General features: G+C 41.3%; 2 protein-coding genes across 5 annotated transcripts in view; both read right to left on the bottom strand.

The window, feature by feature from the left end:
- The window catches only part of LOC139276918 (ankyrin repeat and SOCS box protein 13-like), a 32,348-nt gene extending 29,588 nt beyond the window's left edge, over window positions 1-2,760 (bottom strand). Inside the window, exon 1 of the mRNA XM_070894912.1 lies at window positions 2,597-2,760. Coding sequence (XP_070751013.1) covers window positions 2,597-2,631 — 35 coding nt within the window. The 5' untranslated portion in view covers window positions 2,632-2,760. The remainder of the gene's footprint in view (window positions 1-2,596) is intronic.
- Window positions 2,761-4,989: 2,229 nt separating this feature from the next.
- plxnb1b (plexin b1b) overlaps window positions 4,990-18,582 on the bottom strand; it is a 285,985-nt gene continuing 272,392 nt past the window's right edge. For all 4 annotated transcript variants that reach the window (XM_070895494.1, XM_070895495.1, XM_070895497.1 and 1 more), the window contains 4 exons: window positions 16,579-16,643; window positions 13,293-13,368; window positions 13,020-13,094; window positions 4,990-11,986 (listed from right to left, as the gene is read on the bottom strand). In XM_070895494.1, the coding sequence (XP_070751595.1) occupies window positions 11,882-11,986; window positions 13,020-13,094; window positions 13,293-13,368; window positions 16,579-16,643 (321 nt within the window). In that variant the 3' untranslated portion in view covers window positions 4,990-11,881. The remainder of the gene's footprint in view (window positions 11,987-13,019; window positions 13,095-13,292; window positions 13,369-16,578; window positions 16,644-18,582) is intronic.

Genomic DNA, 18,582 nt, shown 5'->3' with positions numbered 1-18,582 from the left:
CCGAATTCCACCACTCTCTCAACTGTTAGGAAATAGGCATTGAGCAGTAATTGCCATACATGTGATGATTTAAAACGACCTACCAGTAGTTGTTCATTTTCCCCCCTCAGAGCAGTGCCTTTTCACAGTAATGCTATTGGCCATGGATCGCACTTCTGTCCTGCCGTGGGAGATTGGTTCAGTTCCCCGAGCAATTGAAGACCTTATAATGGCCCGGAGTCCAATCCTCTGTCGAAGATTACAGATATATAGTGCAGAAAATGTAACTAAAAGGCTTAAAGTAAAGGTTCTTAAAAATATTTCTTGTACCAGCTGAACGGCCGGTCACTAATCACCTGTGACAGCCAAGAAAAAAAAATACAGTTGGAACAAAAATCCTTGAATATTAGAAATTTGAATACTGAAATGTTTCTATTCACAAGATGAAAATATCACGGAAAGCTTTTTTTTTAAAACAAAAAACGCGTTTTCTCTCCCCACTTTTTCCAGTCATTTTTCCCTTCCTACCTCTTTTGAAGATGCCGATTCTTTGTCAAGCCACAGTTTTGTGTGTGCTGGTCACTATGAGATACCTTACCCAAGTAACCATTATTCATATGTGAGTCAAGGCAGCGAGTGAGTGTAACAATAACTTGTATTTATATAGCACCTTTAACATTGTAAAACGTCCCAAGGCGCTTCACAGAAGTGTTCCAAGACAAAACAGATAAACTTGACACCGAGCCACAAAAGAAGAAATTAAGGCAGATGACCAAAAACTTGGTTAAAGAGGTAGGTTTTAAGGATACGTCTTAAAACAGGAAAGAGAGGTCGAAAGGCAGAGATGTTTAGGGAGGGAGTTCCAGAGCTTAGGGCCCAAACAGCTGAAGGCACGGCCACCAATGGTTGAGCAATTATAACGAGGGATGTTCAAAAGGCAGAATTTGAGGAGCGCAGACATCTTGTGGGGTTGTGAGGCTGAAAAAGATTACAGAGAAAGGGAGGGGCAAGGCCATGGAGTGATTTGTAAACCAGGATTAGAATTTTGAAATTGAGGCGTTGTTTAACCGGGAGCCAATGTAGGTCAGAAATCACAGGAGTGATGGGTGATCATGACTTGATGCGAATTAGGACACAGGCTGCTGAGTTTTGGATGACCTCAGGTTTACGTAGTGTAGAATGTGGGAGGCCAGCCAGGAGTGAGTTGGAGTAGTCAAGTCTAAAGGTAACAAAAGCATGAATGAGGGTTTCAGCAGCAGAAGAGCTGAGGCAGGGGCGAAGGCGGGCAATGTTACAGAGGTGGAACAAGGCGGTTTTAGTTATGCCATGGAAATGAGGTTGGAAACCCATTTCGGGGTCAAATGTGACACCTAGGTTGCGAACAGTCTTGTTCACCCTCAGATTGATGCTAGGGAGAGGGATGGAGTCAGTGGTTAGGGAACGCAGTTTGTGGCGGGGACCAAAGATAATGGCTTTGGTCTTCCCAATATTTAATTGGAGAACATTTCTGCTCATCCAGTACTGGATGTTGGACAAGCAATCTAACAATTTAGATACCAAGCAGGGGTCGAGAGAAATGGTGGCGAGGTAGCGCTGGGTGTCGTCAGCATACATGTGGAAACTGACTCCGTGTTTTCGGATGATATCACCAAGGGGTAGCAAATAGATTGAGAAATAAGAGGGGGCTAAGGATAGTTCCTTGGGGGATACCAAGGTAACAATGTGGGAGTGGGAAGAGAAGCCATTGCAGGAGTAGGGTATTTAACTGTTGTGATACTCCATCACAGCCAAGCCCAATCGTGTCCTGATTATGAGAGCTACACCTTACCAGGGATCACTAGATAACCAGCAGGAGCAGGAACGATGATGGACCCCTCTCAAATCCAGAAAGCCTGAAGCTAACTAAAGGGCTCCGACTGCCATGCTGGCTTATATCCACCAGCACAGACTGGGAATGAAACCCAGTGCCACCCTGGCCTGCACAGCTCGACTAATCATTGCCAGCTAAGACATGGAGGACAGCGGCAGAATGGCGTAAAACATTTTATTTTATAAAGTAAAAATTATTTCATGCTTATATGGAATTTATCTGGGTTGACCCGCAGGTTAACCATGAGTTTATATCGAATCTGTAAGGAGTTTGGTGATCAGTGTGTGCTGCCTGGGCTCCCCATCTTCAGTGACTTTCCAGGGGGTACATCTGCACCAAGGGGCCAGGTTTCAATTGTGCCCCCTCCCTCCTGCCATACAGGAGTTAGGTTACATAAAGACCAGGGTCATTAACTAAGCCAAATTCTGTATTTATTCCAGGTTAGTTTTACTTTGGGGATCACATTCAGCAAATGAGTTGTTCCCCCCCCCCCCCCCCCCAGCAATACCAGTCATCAGGTTCCATTAACAAAAGAATAAAAAAAGCAGCAGAATCTCTAATAAGTCACAGAGCAAGGAGAAGAGAGGCCAGAACCTGTCGGGCTTCAGACGAGCAATAGGGGCTGGCACAATAGTGATCATTGCACACTGGACAGAGGAGCAGGTGCTGCATTATACAAGGGGCCCGCCCAGCCGGCGCCTCCCCTGACACGGGCAGCGAACAGATCCAGCATGCAGACGCCGTTACCTCGGCCTCATAGCTCGGACACCACGGCTCTTCATCTGGCCTAGGCCGTCGTTCCCAGGCCCCTCCGTATGCTGCCGGTTACCCGGGTTACGCTCTGTCAGCCGGCGCTCTCCGCGGTGCTGAACACGGTCCTCCTCCTCTCCCCCCACGTACGTGCGCGTCCCCGACCCAGTAACAAAGCTGGGGCGTGCGCAACCCCGAGAGCGAACACTTTGGACCCATGTGCTTGTAGGTGGCAGTCTCATTTCACAATAAAATTCTTTTTGTTTCAGTTTTTAAAACAATTATCTCGTCCCAAAGTTTCATTTTACAATACAAGACTTATATTTATATAGCACCTTTCGCAACCACTGAACGTGTTAAAGCGCTTTACAGCCAATGAAGAATTTTTAGAATGCAGTCACTGTTATAATGTGGGAAACGTGGCAGCTAATTTGTGCACAGCAAACTCCCATAAACAGCAAATTGATAATGACCAGATAATCTGTTTTTGTTATGTTGATTGAGGGGGATAAATATTGGCCAGGACACTGAGGATAACCCCCTGCTCTTCTTTGAAATAGTGCCTTGGGATCTTTTACGTTCACCTGAGAGAGCAGACGGGGCCTCAGTTTGACATCTTATCTGAAAGACAGCACCTCTGACCGTGCAGCACTCCCTCAGTCCTGCAGTGGAATGTCAGCCTAGATTTATGTGCTCAAGTGCATGGAGTAAGACTTGAACCTACAACCTACTGGGCTCACCCCCAAAAACCTTACCTCTAGGAGAGACAGTAGCTTTAGGAGGAGAAAATTGGAAACAAGAAAAACTCTAAATCTGAAAGTTTGGACAGTAATTGAGTAGTGATACAACAGAAAGTACAGTAAAGCCCAACATCAAACAGAAAGTACTGGTGAACGGTTGTTTTTCCCTGACTGGAGGAAGGTGTACAATAGTGTCCCCCCAGGGGTTGGTACCATAACCACTGCTTTTCTTAATATACATTAACAACTTGGATTGGGATGTACAGAGCACAATTTCAAAATTTTCAGATAACAAAACTTGGAAGTATAGTAAACAGTGAGGAGGATAGTGATAGACTTCAAGACAGACAGACAGGCTGGTAGAATGGGGCATTCTAGCAGATGAAATTAACGCAGAAAAGTGCAGTGATACATTTTGGTCAGAAGAATGAGGAGAGGCAATATAAATTCTAAAGAGGCTACATGAACAGAGGAAGCTAAGGGTATATGTGCACAAATCGGAGAAGGTAGTAGGGCAGATTGAGATAGTGGTTAAAAAGCATACGGGATCCTGGGCTTCATAGATAGAGGCATAGAGTACAAAAGCAAGGAAGTCACGATGAACTTTTAGAAAACACTGGTTCAGTCTCAACTGGTGTATTGTGTTGAATTCCAGGCACCGCACTTTAGGAAGGATGTGAAGGCCTTTGAGAGGGTGTAGAAAAGATTTATGAGAATGGTTCCAGGGATGAGGGACCTTAGTTACGTGGATAGACTGGAGAAGCTGGGGTTGTTCTCCTTAGAGCAGAGAAGGTTGAGATTTGATAGTTGTTTAAAATCATGAAGGATCTAGACAGAGTAGAGAGAGAGAAACTGTTCCCATTGGCAGAAGGGCCTAGAACCAGAGGACACAGATTTAAGGTGCTTGGCAGAAGAACCAAAGGCAACATGAGGAAAAACTTTTTTACGCAGCGAGTGGTTAGGATCTGGAATACACTGCCTGAAAGGCTGATGGAGACAGATTCAATTGTGGCATTCAAAAGGAAATCGGATAAGTAGCTGAAGATAAAAAAACTTTACAGGGCTACGGGGAAAGGGCAGGGGAGTGGGACTAGCTGAAGTGCTTTTGCAGAAAGCTGGCACGGGCTCGACGGGCCGAATGGTTACAGCACAGAAGGGAACCATTCTATGAAGATTTCTACTAAGATTCAGCGAGATAATAAATTTTCAACTTTGACTGATGTGCATTATGTGGTCAGACTCATGTGTCAGTTGCCATTGTGATAGGTGTTTTAATTGTTTGGTTCTTTTACACCCTCAGTGAGTCATAGATCTAAAACGGAAATTAGCTCTAGAAATATTTCCATTTCTGTGAGTTTGGGACATGGAGAGAACAACAAAGACACCCAATTGCTAAATTCAAGCTCTACCTTTGGTATTTTCAAAATGGAGGTCAGACCACTCTGGTGAATGTTGCCTCCTAACAAGAAACAACATTTCCCATTCTTGAACTAGTCCATTCTAATTATGTACAAAATATTTATCTCGTTTCAACAAATTAATTTTCTGTAAAATGTGTGTGTGGAGCAATATCTAGGAGTATTGCTCGGTGTGTGGGGAAAATTAAATGATCAAAAATTGAGAGAAAAGATGACACTTTTCTACATTCTTTGCATATTTTATTACCTGCAATTTGTACGCTTTGCTTTAATAAACAGATTAAGGTAAGAAGCTAGTCGATTTGGTTATTTACAGATATTACATTGATGATGATTTGCTAAAAATTAACAATCTTTCTATGCTCATTGCAGAGCCAGCTCTACACATTATCTTACACTAGATAGTAAAACATTTCATTTTAATCTCCTTCAGTATATAAATACATTACTGTTACTATATACAACTGCAAGTCAGTGCGATACAGCAACCAAGATTTCCAGCAGAGGTCAAGTGGTGATAGACAGATGCAAATACCAGAAAAATATTAGTGCAGATACTGCACTAGTGAGGAGACCAGACAAAATGGGCAGAGGTTTGTTTTTGGTAGTGGGAGGGGAGAATTAGCAATGCAAGACCCCACAACCCTGGTCTAAAGGCTCCACCTCCCAGAGTCTTCATAAATACAGGTTCTACTGAGGTACCCAGGCAATCATGATCTACAGGCTCCAACTCTGATACTATTATCACAAGAACAGATCTTACTGCAAGTCCTCCAGAGCTCTGACCCAGAAGCCCTAATTCCTACACGTAGTGATCACAAATGCAAATCCCATTGTTGGCCACTATCGTCTGCACAAGAGGTTCCATTCCACCGTGCTGTTATGGACACGTTCCATATTAAGACTGCTGCTCACTCTGATCTAGAGGCTCTGGTTTCCCACCCTATTCCCCAAGCATCAACATGTCACAACTGTAGAGTTTACTGGTTCCAAACTGAATGAGCACTGAATACAAAAGGCATCCTGCATGGGACTATACCAACATATTTTGCCTACATTACAACAGTGACTGCATGTCAAAAGTACTTTATTGGCTGCAAAGTGCTTTGTACGGCCTTCTGACATGAAAGGCACTATGCAAATTTCTCGTCATACATTTGCTGTTAGTGACTGGTCACTCAGCCTTATCAGAAAGGCTGCTTTGAAAGTCAGTCATCCATTAAACAAACATTTTTATTCATACTTACCCATGCACAGGGTTAAGGAGATTTCATGCCTTTCCATTGGCATTACTGCAGAAAGTACAAATAGATCTCGAAAAGAGACATTTGAGTTAGCTGAATGACTTGATAATAACTAGAAATGTCTTGATCTATTCTCCAGAAAAATGCCAATACTCAAATGTTGTGGGATATTTCTACACACACAACACACACACAAAATAATGGTTATCCTGCACTGATCTTTACAATCTCATTCTATTTGGTGCCGTACAGCATTTCAGCCTCAAAAGAGTGTCCGTGCCCAGGACAATCTCACTGTAACTAAAATAATTAAAGAGCCAACAGGGTTACAAATCATTCTAGAAGTCTCAAACCGGTCAAAGCCATTACACTTTGGAGTATATATTTCTTGAGATGTAAAGTAAGAGTTTATTTTACTAAAACAGTTTAGCAAAGGGAATTTTTAAACTTTACCCACAACCTCTTTGCCTCAAAATATGGACGCTTATAGTAAGTATTTGAACTACTGTGCTCAAATCAGATTTTTGGATGTGTTTTGGCTCAGACTAAAAGAAAAAGATACTTGTCACACTCTTACTATTCCGTTAAGGTGTTACAAAGTACGAGTCAGAAACTGCAAGGACATGTCTTTTTAACTTATTCACAGATGTTTCTCGGAAGTTCTTTTATATCAGTTCTTGGGATTGACAAATCTCTGTTGCAACCAGTTTTTTTTTTCCATCAAATCATACAGGAACAAATGAATAACACAATTGAAAGCCTCAAGAAGATCCAAAATGGTTTCAATTGGCTATTTCAAAACAATAAGTGTTGCAAAGCACTTTTCTCTCTCTCTCTCTGCTCCCATAGTTGGCAAGCTTTTTGTAGTTTTTTTTCTTAAATGGATGCATACACTAAATAACCCTTTTTCCAGTAAGCAAATAAACTGTCCTTGGTCATATCAAACATTTATGACACAAATTACAAAGTAACTTCAAGTAGTTTTAGAATGGCTGAACAGATATTGTTTGGGGGGGAAAAAAAACTGAAATTAAATGGAAAATGAGGATCGTGGGATGTTATCTGAATTTACTGCTACTCTCAACTCCATCTCAGTAATCTGTTACTGCATATTTACACGGAACTTATGCTTAATCATAGGACGTGTTATCCTATTGTACTCATACTTCGTAACTAGAATTCTGTTTACTAAACAGAACCATGAAAATTGAAGGCATTGCATTCTTACAAACAGAACCCAATGAAAAGTTTAGAAATTCTCATTTGAAGGTCAATAAATGTGAGTGAAACTCAGGGGATAGCTCAATTTTAACAAACATTGCACCAGTTGACAATCATTATAAACCAAATGTGAATAAGCTCTTTTTAAAACAAAAAAATAGGACTGCACTGGAGTAGTAAATAAACATAGGATTGCCTCTGGGTTAGTGTATATGGCAATGGAGGGGGCATAATCAACCTTGCTATAATCAATGAAGCAAAATGATACAATGTATTAGTGCACTAAAATGCTATATCATGGCCAAACAGTAGAATGAGAGTTTCTTATTTTTCCTAACATGGCAAGTTTCCAATCAGCCGGAGCAACTGAGGAAGGGAGGGAGGAGAATAGAATTAAAGGTAAAGTTAAAATCAGTGAGGTTGCTTTTCTATTTCCTAGACGTAGAACATGTCTGGATACTAGAGTTCTTGCCAACCAGCCTTGGCTTGGGAATGTTGGTGATTAATGTGAAATGTATGAAATGATGAGAATCATGCATTAAAACAGCAACCAATCTTTAAGGGTAAATCTCTTAAAACATTAATTTTGGATCTCCAACAAAAAATGAACAAACTAAAAATTAGGGCACTACTATTCATAATTTAATTTTTAAAGAAAGTTTGTTTAAAAATAATCATAGCTCTCATTAACATGCATCTTCGGCAGTGTTACTACAATGAATGTGCTAATAAACTCTTAAAACCTTTACCTAGAATGAAAGTTGTGAAAAATCCAGTCATACAAAGGATAATTTAGACACTACAATCCTACTGTCAGCCCTACTCTGTTGAACAAATCAGGATTCCATACATTTTGGCAACAAATGCTGTGATTAACCCTTTAGTGAGAATCAACACTTAGTTAATTCTTCAAATCATAATCCAGGGTGCACAGTTCTAGAATGATCAAAAGTATATTAAGAACTTTCCTGAAGTTTAGGCCGCAAGTGGACCTTATTTTCATCCATAGTTATTGATTTTGATGTTCCCCCTACTAGTTTCCTTCTCAGTCATAACCACCTTCTTCCTGCTCCCCCCAGCCATTACAATACATTTGGAACTAATTCTCCTCACTAGTACAATCAAGAGTCCCACCAGTTTCCATAATCCTCAAGAAACCTGCAACGAGTGAAAGGCATCTGGAGGCACAAGACTAGGATACAGTCCAATCAATGCATTTTCAGCCCACTTCTATGTGTAAAGATACCCTAGCATCTGTACCGGTACTTTCTGCTCTCTATATCAACCATGAAGTCAATGCTCTCAGAAAGACTACGCGACAAAGATGAGGTGCTCTAATCGCTAAACAAACTTGAAAGATGAGGGTTACTTTCTTGACCCAGTAACTTGACGAGTAAACCCAGTAATTAACCGGGCAGCAGGAATGTGAAAATTAAGTCTCATGATTGGACAATTTAAAAAAATGGTATAAAAACATATAGAAATATAGAAAGCAAAAATATTCATTTCATTTGATATTTTTGAATTTAAAAGGGAGGTTAGGGTGTCATAAGGTATAGATCACGCTCACCTAAAGGGTCACAGGTTGGAACTACAATTTCAAATACCATTTTAGCTCACTGGCAACATTTCCCAAGTTGTTGTCTGAGCCACAGTATGGAGCTCAACAACATTTGTTGCTGTTCAGGTTGGGTATGTTGGTGTCATGGATCGCTCGATATGTTCATGTGTGTGATTTTTGTGCTGTGGAGAGCACACGTGCTTGTTCACCATCACGATATAAACCAAGAATTTCACAGAACATAACAGGACACAAATGTACCGGTGTCCACATCTAACCAGGCTATGCCCTCTAAAATAAATAAATAGATACTATTGTTTAAAAAGAAAATACATTTGATAGCCATTTTGAAAAGTGAATTCATTTAAAAAAAATCTATTTCAGTGGTTTAGTCACAAATACAATCATCATAATGCTGTGGGTGAATAATCCACCTGGAACACCATTTGGTGTCACCACTGCTGCCTGTTCAAGCAACGCATTCTGGGAAAGGGTGACCTAAATTGAAGTTAGCATTGTGCCCTATTACATTACACTGTCACTGTAAAACTCTCAAAAGGTTATTTGGCCCGTCACCAAAGCCCATTACTTTTACATCCCAAAATTCTGAGATGGAAAGCCTTCTCCCAGGTTGCTTGTGAGTGGACTATTGATGCTTTTGAAATGTTTTAAACAGAGTGGAGTTGCTACATTACTGTCAATCACAAGTGACTTTGCTGATGGTGAGTTATAAGACTTGCATGATGGGGGAAAAAAATCAAGCAGTGCAATCAGCTGTTACCAGTGAAATTTCCCCATGCAAAGCAGATCTTTCCGGCAAATAAACACCACTGCGGCCATATTGAGGTGTGCAGCTGCATCTTAGTAGTGTAGGCCCAACAACACAAGAGACGTTTCTAAGTAGTTGTGACAAAAATCTGTTTTATTGTGGATCAGACATTTGTACCAAACATCCTCTATATTTATGTGAATTGAGATGATAAAAAAAAAATTAAATTTAAATACAATTCTGAATTTCAAGATCTGAAATGAAGTCCTGTCTCACAGACTGTACCGTAAAAGAATGTTACTGCGCACACCCCAATATGGAGGAACAATTGCGGGTCCTTTACTTCAAGGGAACGACATGAAAACATCTGTTACTCAACGCAAACATCGTTTTGAGTCTATCGTCTTCACACACTAGAGGACCTCCCTCTGGAAGTCTGTTTCCCTCTAGAGGGTTAACACTGCTGTTAGAATAATGGATGTGCAAGGCATACTATTTCTGACGTTATAATAAATAAAAAATATAATCAAACCTACATCGAAACAAAGTAACAAAATCTTATTTCCATTGTCATGGAGAATCAATCAATATTTAAAACTTCATCCCCCCCCTCCCCCCATAAGATCAGTAAATCCTCTGCACTTCCTATCAAATACTGGTAACCTGCCCGTGGCATGTTTGGACCCAAAAAAGGTATCACACCTTTTAATTAAAATAAAGATGTTTTTTTAAAAAACGTTATAAGTGGTTCAATGAACAGCAGGATTGGACTTCTGATGGTCGTGTGGTTCAGGTAAAATCAGTCACTTGAAATGATGGATATTAAAGTTACTCGCTCCTTCAACAAATGCAACAGTGCCTTGGTATATACACAATAGGTCAGGACGGACAATATAAAGTTGTATACAGCCAAAAATGTGACAGCAGTTACTTAGGAAACTCTGAATAAACTGACGCTTGGGAAAGGTTGTCCTGGATCAGGAATTTGTCTCGATTAAATTTTGCACATCAGGGCATCTAAAGGAATTACTTCATAAAAAAGGTTTCTGATATTGTTTGACGTTTTAAAAGTAAAAGAGTTCCAAGCACTTAACTAGAAATGAGTGTCAGCTTTTTAAGTGCTGCTCCATCACCCCAAGGCTATTTGTTTCTGGGATCTCCTACGCTCTCACTGGGTGGACTTTCATCAGTCTTGGCTCAGCATCCTTACTTATTTGAATCGCGTGGCTTTCCTACAGCGAGTTTGGATAGCTATTCATCAAAGGCTGAAAACACAGACGACAACAACCAAAAAAAAATCAAATCAACTTTTCTGTCTAGGACAATCGTGATTTATAAAATGATACACCAGATTTTTTAAAAAAGTATTTCCTTCCCTTTCAAGGAGCTCACCACCATCACTGGGTAACCAACAGGCAAGATGATACCAAGAGATATATACGAGGGTCATTCCAAGAGTTTGAGGATGAAGAATGGTATGGTTGAGAGATGCTTCTATAGCTTACAGACATGAAACATTCAAACTGGTTTTGAAGCATGAGACTCGTGTACTTGTGGGGCTGCACAATTCCATAAGCCCAGCTACCAATGGCTTAACACCTGCCCAAGGTTCTTCAATCTCACTGAGAAGACAACCCTACTTCTCCAAGCTCCTCAAACTGACCAAGTAACAGGGCCTGCTAAAGACAATCTCCTGGCCTTCTGGTCAAGAATTGGGTGCTTGACTGGACCTTTAACAGATCATTTTCTTCATAGAGTGCTTACTGCTGTCCATCCTGTATTTATTGAAACCAATCACTGTGAATTAACTTGGCCCCATTCTATTAGCATATAGCCCCTTCAATGTCTTTGCCTTAATATCTGTGCCATCTCCTAATCTCATCTTGCAGATTCCAACATATGCCAGTAACACATTTTTTTTAGGATTAGTTTTTAAAAAAACATTTAAAATCTCTTTTACGGAAAAAATATTAACATCATTTGTCCATTGATGCGCTGACTCTTTAGATTTTTTATGTTTTGTGTTGTTTGCTAAGTCGTTTAATAGTCTACAATATAAACACTCTCAACAGACAGTCCAGTGGAGGTTGAAAGGGCCTGGGAGTGGGGAAAGAGACTCTCTTCATTGTGATGCAAGACCCAATGCATCATGGGAGTCTGCTTCCCTTCACTCCCACAGCTGAAGTAACAGAGGAAGCATGTTCCCATAAGGCACTCCTGTACTCAGCAAGCTCTCTTCTCTGGTCGTAGGGTCTCAATGTGCCTCCTTTGCGTCAATGCAAAGATGCCTCAACTCCTCCTTCCCATCATTCCTCAGTAGTCTCTCCTGTCACAAATCAGTGACCTTGTTTTCCACAGATGCAGCAATTTGCTGTAACCGGTAACCAAGCTGCATCTTCTGCGCGGTTGGATCCTCTTCTAGTGCTGTAATGATCTAAAATAGGGCAAGAAGTGAAAGTTCGTTATTCAGCTGTCCGCTTCACAGAAGCTCAGGTAGTCCAATGTTGTTCAGCATTATGCAGGAAATACAGTATCCTTCTCCCACTAGTCATTCTCCAATATGGTTACCCTGCTTTGAAGACCTGCTTAGATTACGTAGACACAGATCCTGTCAAGCCCCCAAAGACCACAGCCAATCTGCAGGCTCTGCCTTGGAACTGAAAGGTACCCGTTCCACAGACTCTGCAGATATTGGCCCTTTATACACCATCTCTCAGACAGCACACACACACACACACACACACACGTGTTCCTTCAGACTTCACCCAAGCATTTTTTTTTAGGTTGGACAGACACGGACTTTCCCTGACTGCACACATCCTGACCCTTTGACAGATTGAACCAAGGCTGTGTACGTGGGATCGCCAGACCTCAGCCCAGATGGCACTTGCAAACCGCAAACGTCAGATGAGGGACACACCAACCATCTTCAGTCAGTCCTGGCTTTACATATTCAGACTCTCTCAGACCACCAAAGAAGACCCCTATCTTTGATTGCCATTATATCGCTTTCCCTCCTCAAATTAGAATACGACATGTCGTACAGCATTATAGATTTGATAGATTTCTTTAAAATCCGAAGTATGTTGGTTGTTTTTCCAAGCATGCCTGATTAAACCTGTGCTGATGTTTAATAATCAGATTTTCCCCATCAGATCCTCTGGTCAGTTAGATAATCTTCAGCAGGAATTCAACAGAACTTCAAAGACTGAATCTGCCTCAGTTTGGGTCAATTCAGGGAATATGACCTGACAAGGGTACTGCATGTATCAAGCAGTTCAGATAGGGACAGGCTGAAGCTTTTGAACACAGAATTTACAGCTTAAATGGAACTGTAACCTCACAGAAATCATCACAAAGGAAAGTGATGGAGATTCAATCTTTGGAGAGCCATAGAAATTGGAGCACTCTGAAAGCCAATGTTCCTGTCCCTAGTCTCCACACAGAATCTTGCCTGGTCTCCATACCTGGTCGTAGTACTTGTTGATGTATTTGTAGAGTTCGTGGAGAGCCACGAGGGAGTTCATGTCACTGGAGTAATTCTGTAAAAGAGAACACCGGATTGTAAAGGGAATCATCACTGGGGGCTACAGACTCAAAAAAATCCCCAGCTACTCCCTGAATCTTCACAGTATACAAGATACTGCACCTCAGTCAGTCTTTACTCTTCTGGAGCTAAAGAATGAATCATTATTGTAGTTGCTTCCAAACGCCCTGATCCTTTGTTCCCAAGTACTTACCCTGGACAGCTCAGCTAAAGCAGAGTTCATTTCCTGGTCACTGGCAGAGATTGTCTGTCGAATGTCTGCGTAGTACCTGTCAGACACAGCAGAGTCTGGTCAGTTGGTAATAGCACACACCATTCCGAATAACCAAGGTCCAGAAATTAACAGCAAGTATATTGGCATATGAACAACAACAGCTTCACGTTTCAGGTAGACTCTCCCTCAGAATCCTTTCTGAATTGGTTCTGCACCAAAAACATTAACCCGTTTTTTTCCCTCTTTACAGATGCTGATAGGCTTGCTGTACATGTTCAGCATTTCCATTTTTAGTGCAAATTTCTGATTTTTCCTTTATTTCCAGAAATTAATTTTGAGGACCAAACCCCCACCTCTTCCACATTCTCACTCTAAAACCGGGGTGGGCAAATTTTTCAGCCTGAAGGCCACATCTGGGTGTGGAAATTGCCATAAATGCTCAAGAAACTAACAATTCATGATCAAACAGCGACAAAACAATTTTGTTTTAAAATCAACACTGTCAAAATAATACTCTTGGCAATGCACACTATATGCCAAGTAAATTGGTAGGCTTCGAAAAATTTTAGGTCAATGGATGTTATTTCAAACTGAAATCAACCACTGACACAGGTCGGTTTTTATATTTTAATATTTTTAGTAATCAAGAACTTAGATAAATGTTATAAGGCAATGCAGCTCGAGGGCCGGATGAAAAGCCCCCATGGACTGGATGTGGCCTGCGGGACGTAGTTTGCCCATCTCTGCTCTAAAAGATAACTGTCGAGCTCTTGCAAACTATAAATAGCTAGTTTGTGAATTAATGAATGTTTTCCCACTGAAACTTGATGTATTTTATGTAAATTTTCTTTTTGTTTCAACAAAAAGTCTGCAAAACCCTGAAGGGTTGAGATTACTGCTGTGGAAGTTACCCCAGTGTTCTTACAATTTCTGTAAGCTTTTAGATTTGTTTTTTGGCTAGACTGTGGCATCATGGAAGACATTAACTCTTGCAATAAGCAATGATACAAGGATATAAATGAATTATGCAGAGGAATATCATGGTTCGTACACACAAAGTTGATAGCTGACTGTCCCAAAAACAATCACAGAGTGATTGATCGCCATTATGAAACAGGCAGTGTTGGCCTCACTGCTGCCACCATTTCATCCTGGCAATCTTGCAGGTGCGCAGAGAAGGCCGAACTGGCAGGTAATGTCTGACAGAATCTTGTCACATTGGAAAATAGGGGCAGACAACAGGCAGAGCTATGTCCCGCCCCCCAAATTACACCTGTCCCCCTGCTGGCGAATGCCCCTTCTGGGCCCAGGAATTTGGATGAGAAATTTGAGCTAGACAGCATTCCCCACACTCTTCAGGCATGGCAGGACACTTTACCATGCCTTATGATCATAAGCTAGATGCAAAACTTGCAGCTTGATGGAACATACATTCTCCTAATTGTTCTATTTGGCAGCTAAAGATACATTACAATAAAATCAACACAAATGATATCCAAAATATGAATGCGTCATATACGGAGAGTGCTAGACAGTTTTACCATCTATGGACCCTATGCTGGCATTTGTATACCTGTTGGTAGCTGTAATGTATTTGCTTCATGGGTTCTTTGCTTAAGAATTCATAGCAACACATTGCTATTAAGAGCTCGGTGGTTTATTAACAAACATTTAACAATCACACTACACATTACCAGTTCATCCACTAGGCTCACAACTGCATACCTCATCGTGGATGACCTACACCCAACTGACTGGGGTTTTATTGATTCTTGTGAACATTGGCTTAGCCAGTCGCGTACTCACAATGCAACAGCTCTATAAACCTCTGAACATACTCACAGGTACATACATTACACAGAAGTTATGCAAAATTTACAGTTAGGTTGCCAATTCCTCCCATCCCCTGAAAATCTTTACACTCTTCTAGCAATGAATGAATATCAAAATCAGGTTCAGGGACTAAGTCAGGTGTATAATTGAACTGCTTCTTAATCTTGTCCAATGTCCCTTGTTTTGTCTTTTTGTGAGGGATGAGGAAGAATCTGCACCAGAGGAAGCAATGATAACTGCCAGAGGCCAGCCCTGTTATCCTGGGAGAATACAGGTCAACATTGGCTCAGGCTTCTCCATGGCAACAGCCCATGCTTGCTCAGTGCTCAGCTGCTGACTGTTGTGGTGCAATAGTGCTCTTTGAATATTTCGCTGTGTTGGCAAGGGGTGAAGTTTCTCTCCTATTAAGCTGTTGACCCCCTAATTATAGACAATAGCCCAGATGTTGCGATGGGAAATGACGGCGAACTGTCAGCGTTCACTGTCATTATCCCTCTGAAACTGACTGCAACTTCAGGATTCAGTGCATGTGCAGATAAACGCAGAGATGCTGAAGGTGCAGTCAGTCATTCACTATGCCGACACTGGCTGCGTTGTGTCACCCCCTCCCCTCCCCACCGCCGAACATCAGTGAAATCTGTGGCACTGACTAAAACTTGAGCTTTTCCACGCTAATACCGCTGTTAAACACGTCATTAGGTATTAAGCCTTGTTGGAATAAGTGCAACTAGGGTTTTAACTGCTAAACAACCCTGAAACACTAATGTTTTTATATTTGTAGAATGTCAAATTTCTCCACCAAGATTAAAATTTAAATTAAAATAATTATTTTTAAGTTTGTACATGATAGCTTCTACCTTAACCCCATGTGCATATCCCAATCTTTATTTTGCTTTCTAACATTTTTTTTTTAAAGTGCAGATAAACAGTGCTATTTATTTCCTGGTTTGCTGTCTGTAAGAATTCTTCAATGTGATTGGCTGTTTAGACAGCTTGATGACATCACTGTTGCACCATACTAGGGATTCCCCATTCACAGCATTACAATCAATTACTCTTTGAGTTACCTGAAGTTTTCGCCACAGAGATCACGAGATCCCTGTGGGCAGCGGCGATTGCCATCACTTCACTGCTGACTTCAAATTCCTGGCCATTAATTTACAGTCAGAACTGGTAAGACTTACCATCAGTGTGACCAGTAAGGTTCATTAGCTAACTTTATATCAAGGGTGGGGTGAGAGAGGAAGGTGAAAGGAAACCAAATAAGGAGAGCCAAATGACTTCAAAATCTTAATGTTTAACTAGCAAAATTTCTAAAGAAATTTAGTTGCTCCCAAAAAATCCTCGGTCCAGCAATTGCCAAGTTTTATTTTCTTGCTGTTTCCTGGGTATCAGTAATGTGGGAGTAAAATGTACGTTTCAGGATTCTTACCTCTCTACCATCTGTTTGTATCGAGGGATGTCTCTGGCATACAGCAATTTGTTGATTGGAGAATCCTAGAATAGAAAATTCAACAGGGTCGCATCAGTTACGCCCGGAGCTATAGTAGACATCTTGCTAACAAATTCTGTTCTGGTAAATTCTCAGCACACCCTTCAAAAGTGAAAGGTTGGGTTTTAGATCCTAGTGCAATATACACGTGTTAAACAAGTTGAAGCTTTTAAACCTCTGCCTTGACAATGTGACATCATCAAGTCTCCACAATTGCTTCGGAACTTGCCAAGCCAGCTCACAGCCAGGCTGAAATAGGGAGACGATGGGCGTCTCTCCCTCCATACTCTTCTGAAGGGGTTCGTTCCATGTCCTCGCTGGTGACTCAGCCAAGTGGCCGTTCTTCCTCTGTAAACCTAGCCAGTGAATGTTGACAGGCTAGTCAACTGTGGGGGAGCACTGCCGGCGAGCTGAATCTGGTCCTCAGCCGACATCTACACACAGCCACATTTTGCAGCATGGCTGACTGGATAGCCAGCAGGAGAGAAAACTCTTGCTGACTTTCCCCTCCCTAACCCAGGAGCATCGAGGCCCGTTGTAGCACCCGACTGAAATCAGCTAACATGGCACACACTGAGAGCCAATGTGGCAAACCTGCCTTAGATCTTCATCTGATTTTAGAGATGAGATTACAGCAGTCCAGTTTATAGTGCCTAAGATTTTTAAGATTAAAAATCAGCTCATTCGAATCGGCTCTATTATAGAGGAATCAGACCTAGGTTAGGTCTGTTGAAAGATTGAAAGATGCATGATAAGGATCTACGATGCAGCATCGTTACTTTATTAAACAGACAGGTGTCCACATTTTCAATGCTGTTGTGATATTGCACAATCTGCAGTATAGTAGTGATGCAGCAAGGGGAAAAGGCACTGAATCGCTATGCAGCAGGGTTTCTCAGATAAGATGTCGATTTCTTACCAACAGATACAAGTCATATTGCAAGTGATCACAAATGATGTTTTGGAACAATTCATCTCAGATGATCTATAATGGTTGTGCCAGGGGTTATCTCAGGTTTGCAGAATTACACTAGAACACGAAATCAGATATAAATGGACAAATTGCTGAGAAGTCTTATTCGAAAATGACCACCATATGATAAAGATTAAATGTATGAATTCCTGCATGGAATTTATTGTGGGCAGTGGACATCAAGAATATTAATGCAGAGATTTCTGAAGTCATTTTTGAATGTTATAATCACCTTTGATTTTTAATTACTATATTTTGTTAGGGCTTCCGGCATCACATACCATTTCCCAGCCCAGCAACCAAGAAGATAACCTGCTCCTGACATCGGCCATTGCTGCTTTGTAAGCAGCCACGAGGAGAAGTGCGAGAACATCCCAGCAGTATCGGTGTCAGTATGGACTGTAGTTTCACAACTCCTTCATTGAAACACCTGTGAACTCATCTCTTTTTGGCGTGGAAGCAAGTCATCCTCGATACGAGGGACCGCCTATAATGGTGATGAGTTTCCCAACAGCATTAGAGAAAGAAAGAAAGACTTAGATGAAGTCCTTACTACTAGGGGAATCAAGGGGTATGGTGAGAAAGCAGGAATGGGGTACTGAAGTTGCATGTTCAGCCATGAACTCATTGCATGGCGGTGCAGGCTAGAAGGGCCGAATGGCCTACTCCTGCACCTATTTTCTATGTTTCTATGTCTATGTTTCTATGACTTGCATTTATATAGCGCCTGTCATGACCACTGGGTATCTCAAAGTGCTTTACAGCCAATGAAGAACTTAAAAAAAAGTGCAGTCACTGTTGTAATGTGGGAAACGCGGCAGCTAATTTGCGCACAGCAAGCTCCCACAAACAGCAATGTGATAATGACCAAATAATGTTTTTGTTATGTTGATTGAGGGATAAATATTAGCCAGGACACCGGGGATAACTCCCCTTCTCTTCTTCGAAATAGTGCCATGGGATCTTTTACG

This window comes from Pristiophorus japonicus, chromosome 12, assembly GCF_044704955.1.
Source record: "Pristiophorus japonicus isolate sPriJap1 chromosome 12, sPriJap1.hap1, whole genome shotgun sequence".
NCBI classification, from domain to species: domain Eukaryota; kingdom Metazoa; phylum Chordata; class Chondrichthyes; family Pristiophoridae; genus Pristiophorus; species Pristiophorus japonicus.
The sequence above is the reverse complement of the archived record's forward strand: the minus strand, read 5'-3'. Positions and strand labels throughout refer to the sequence as shown.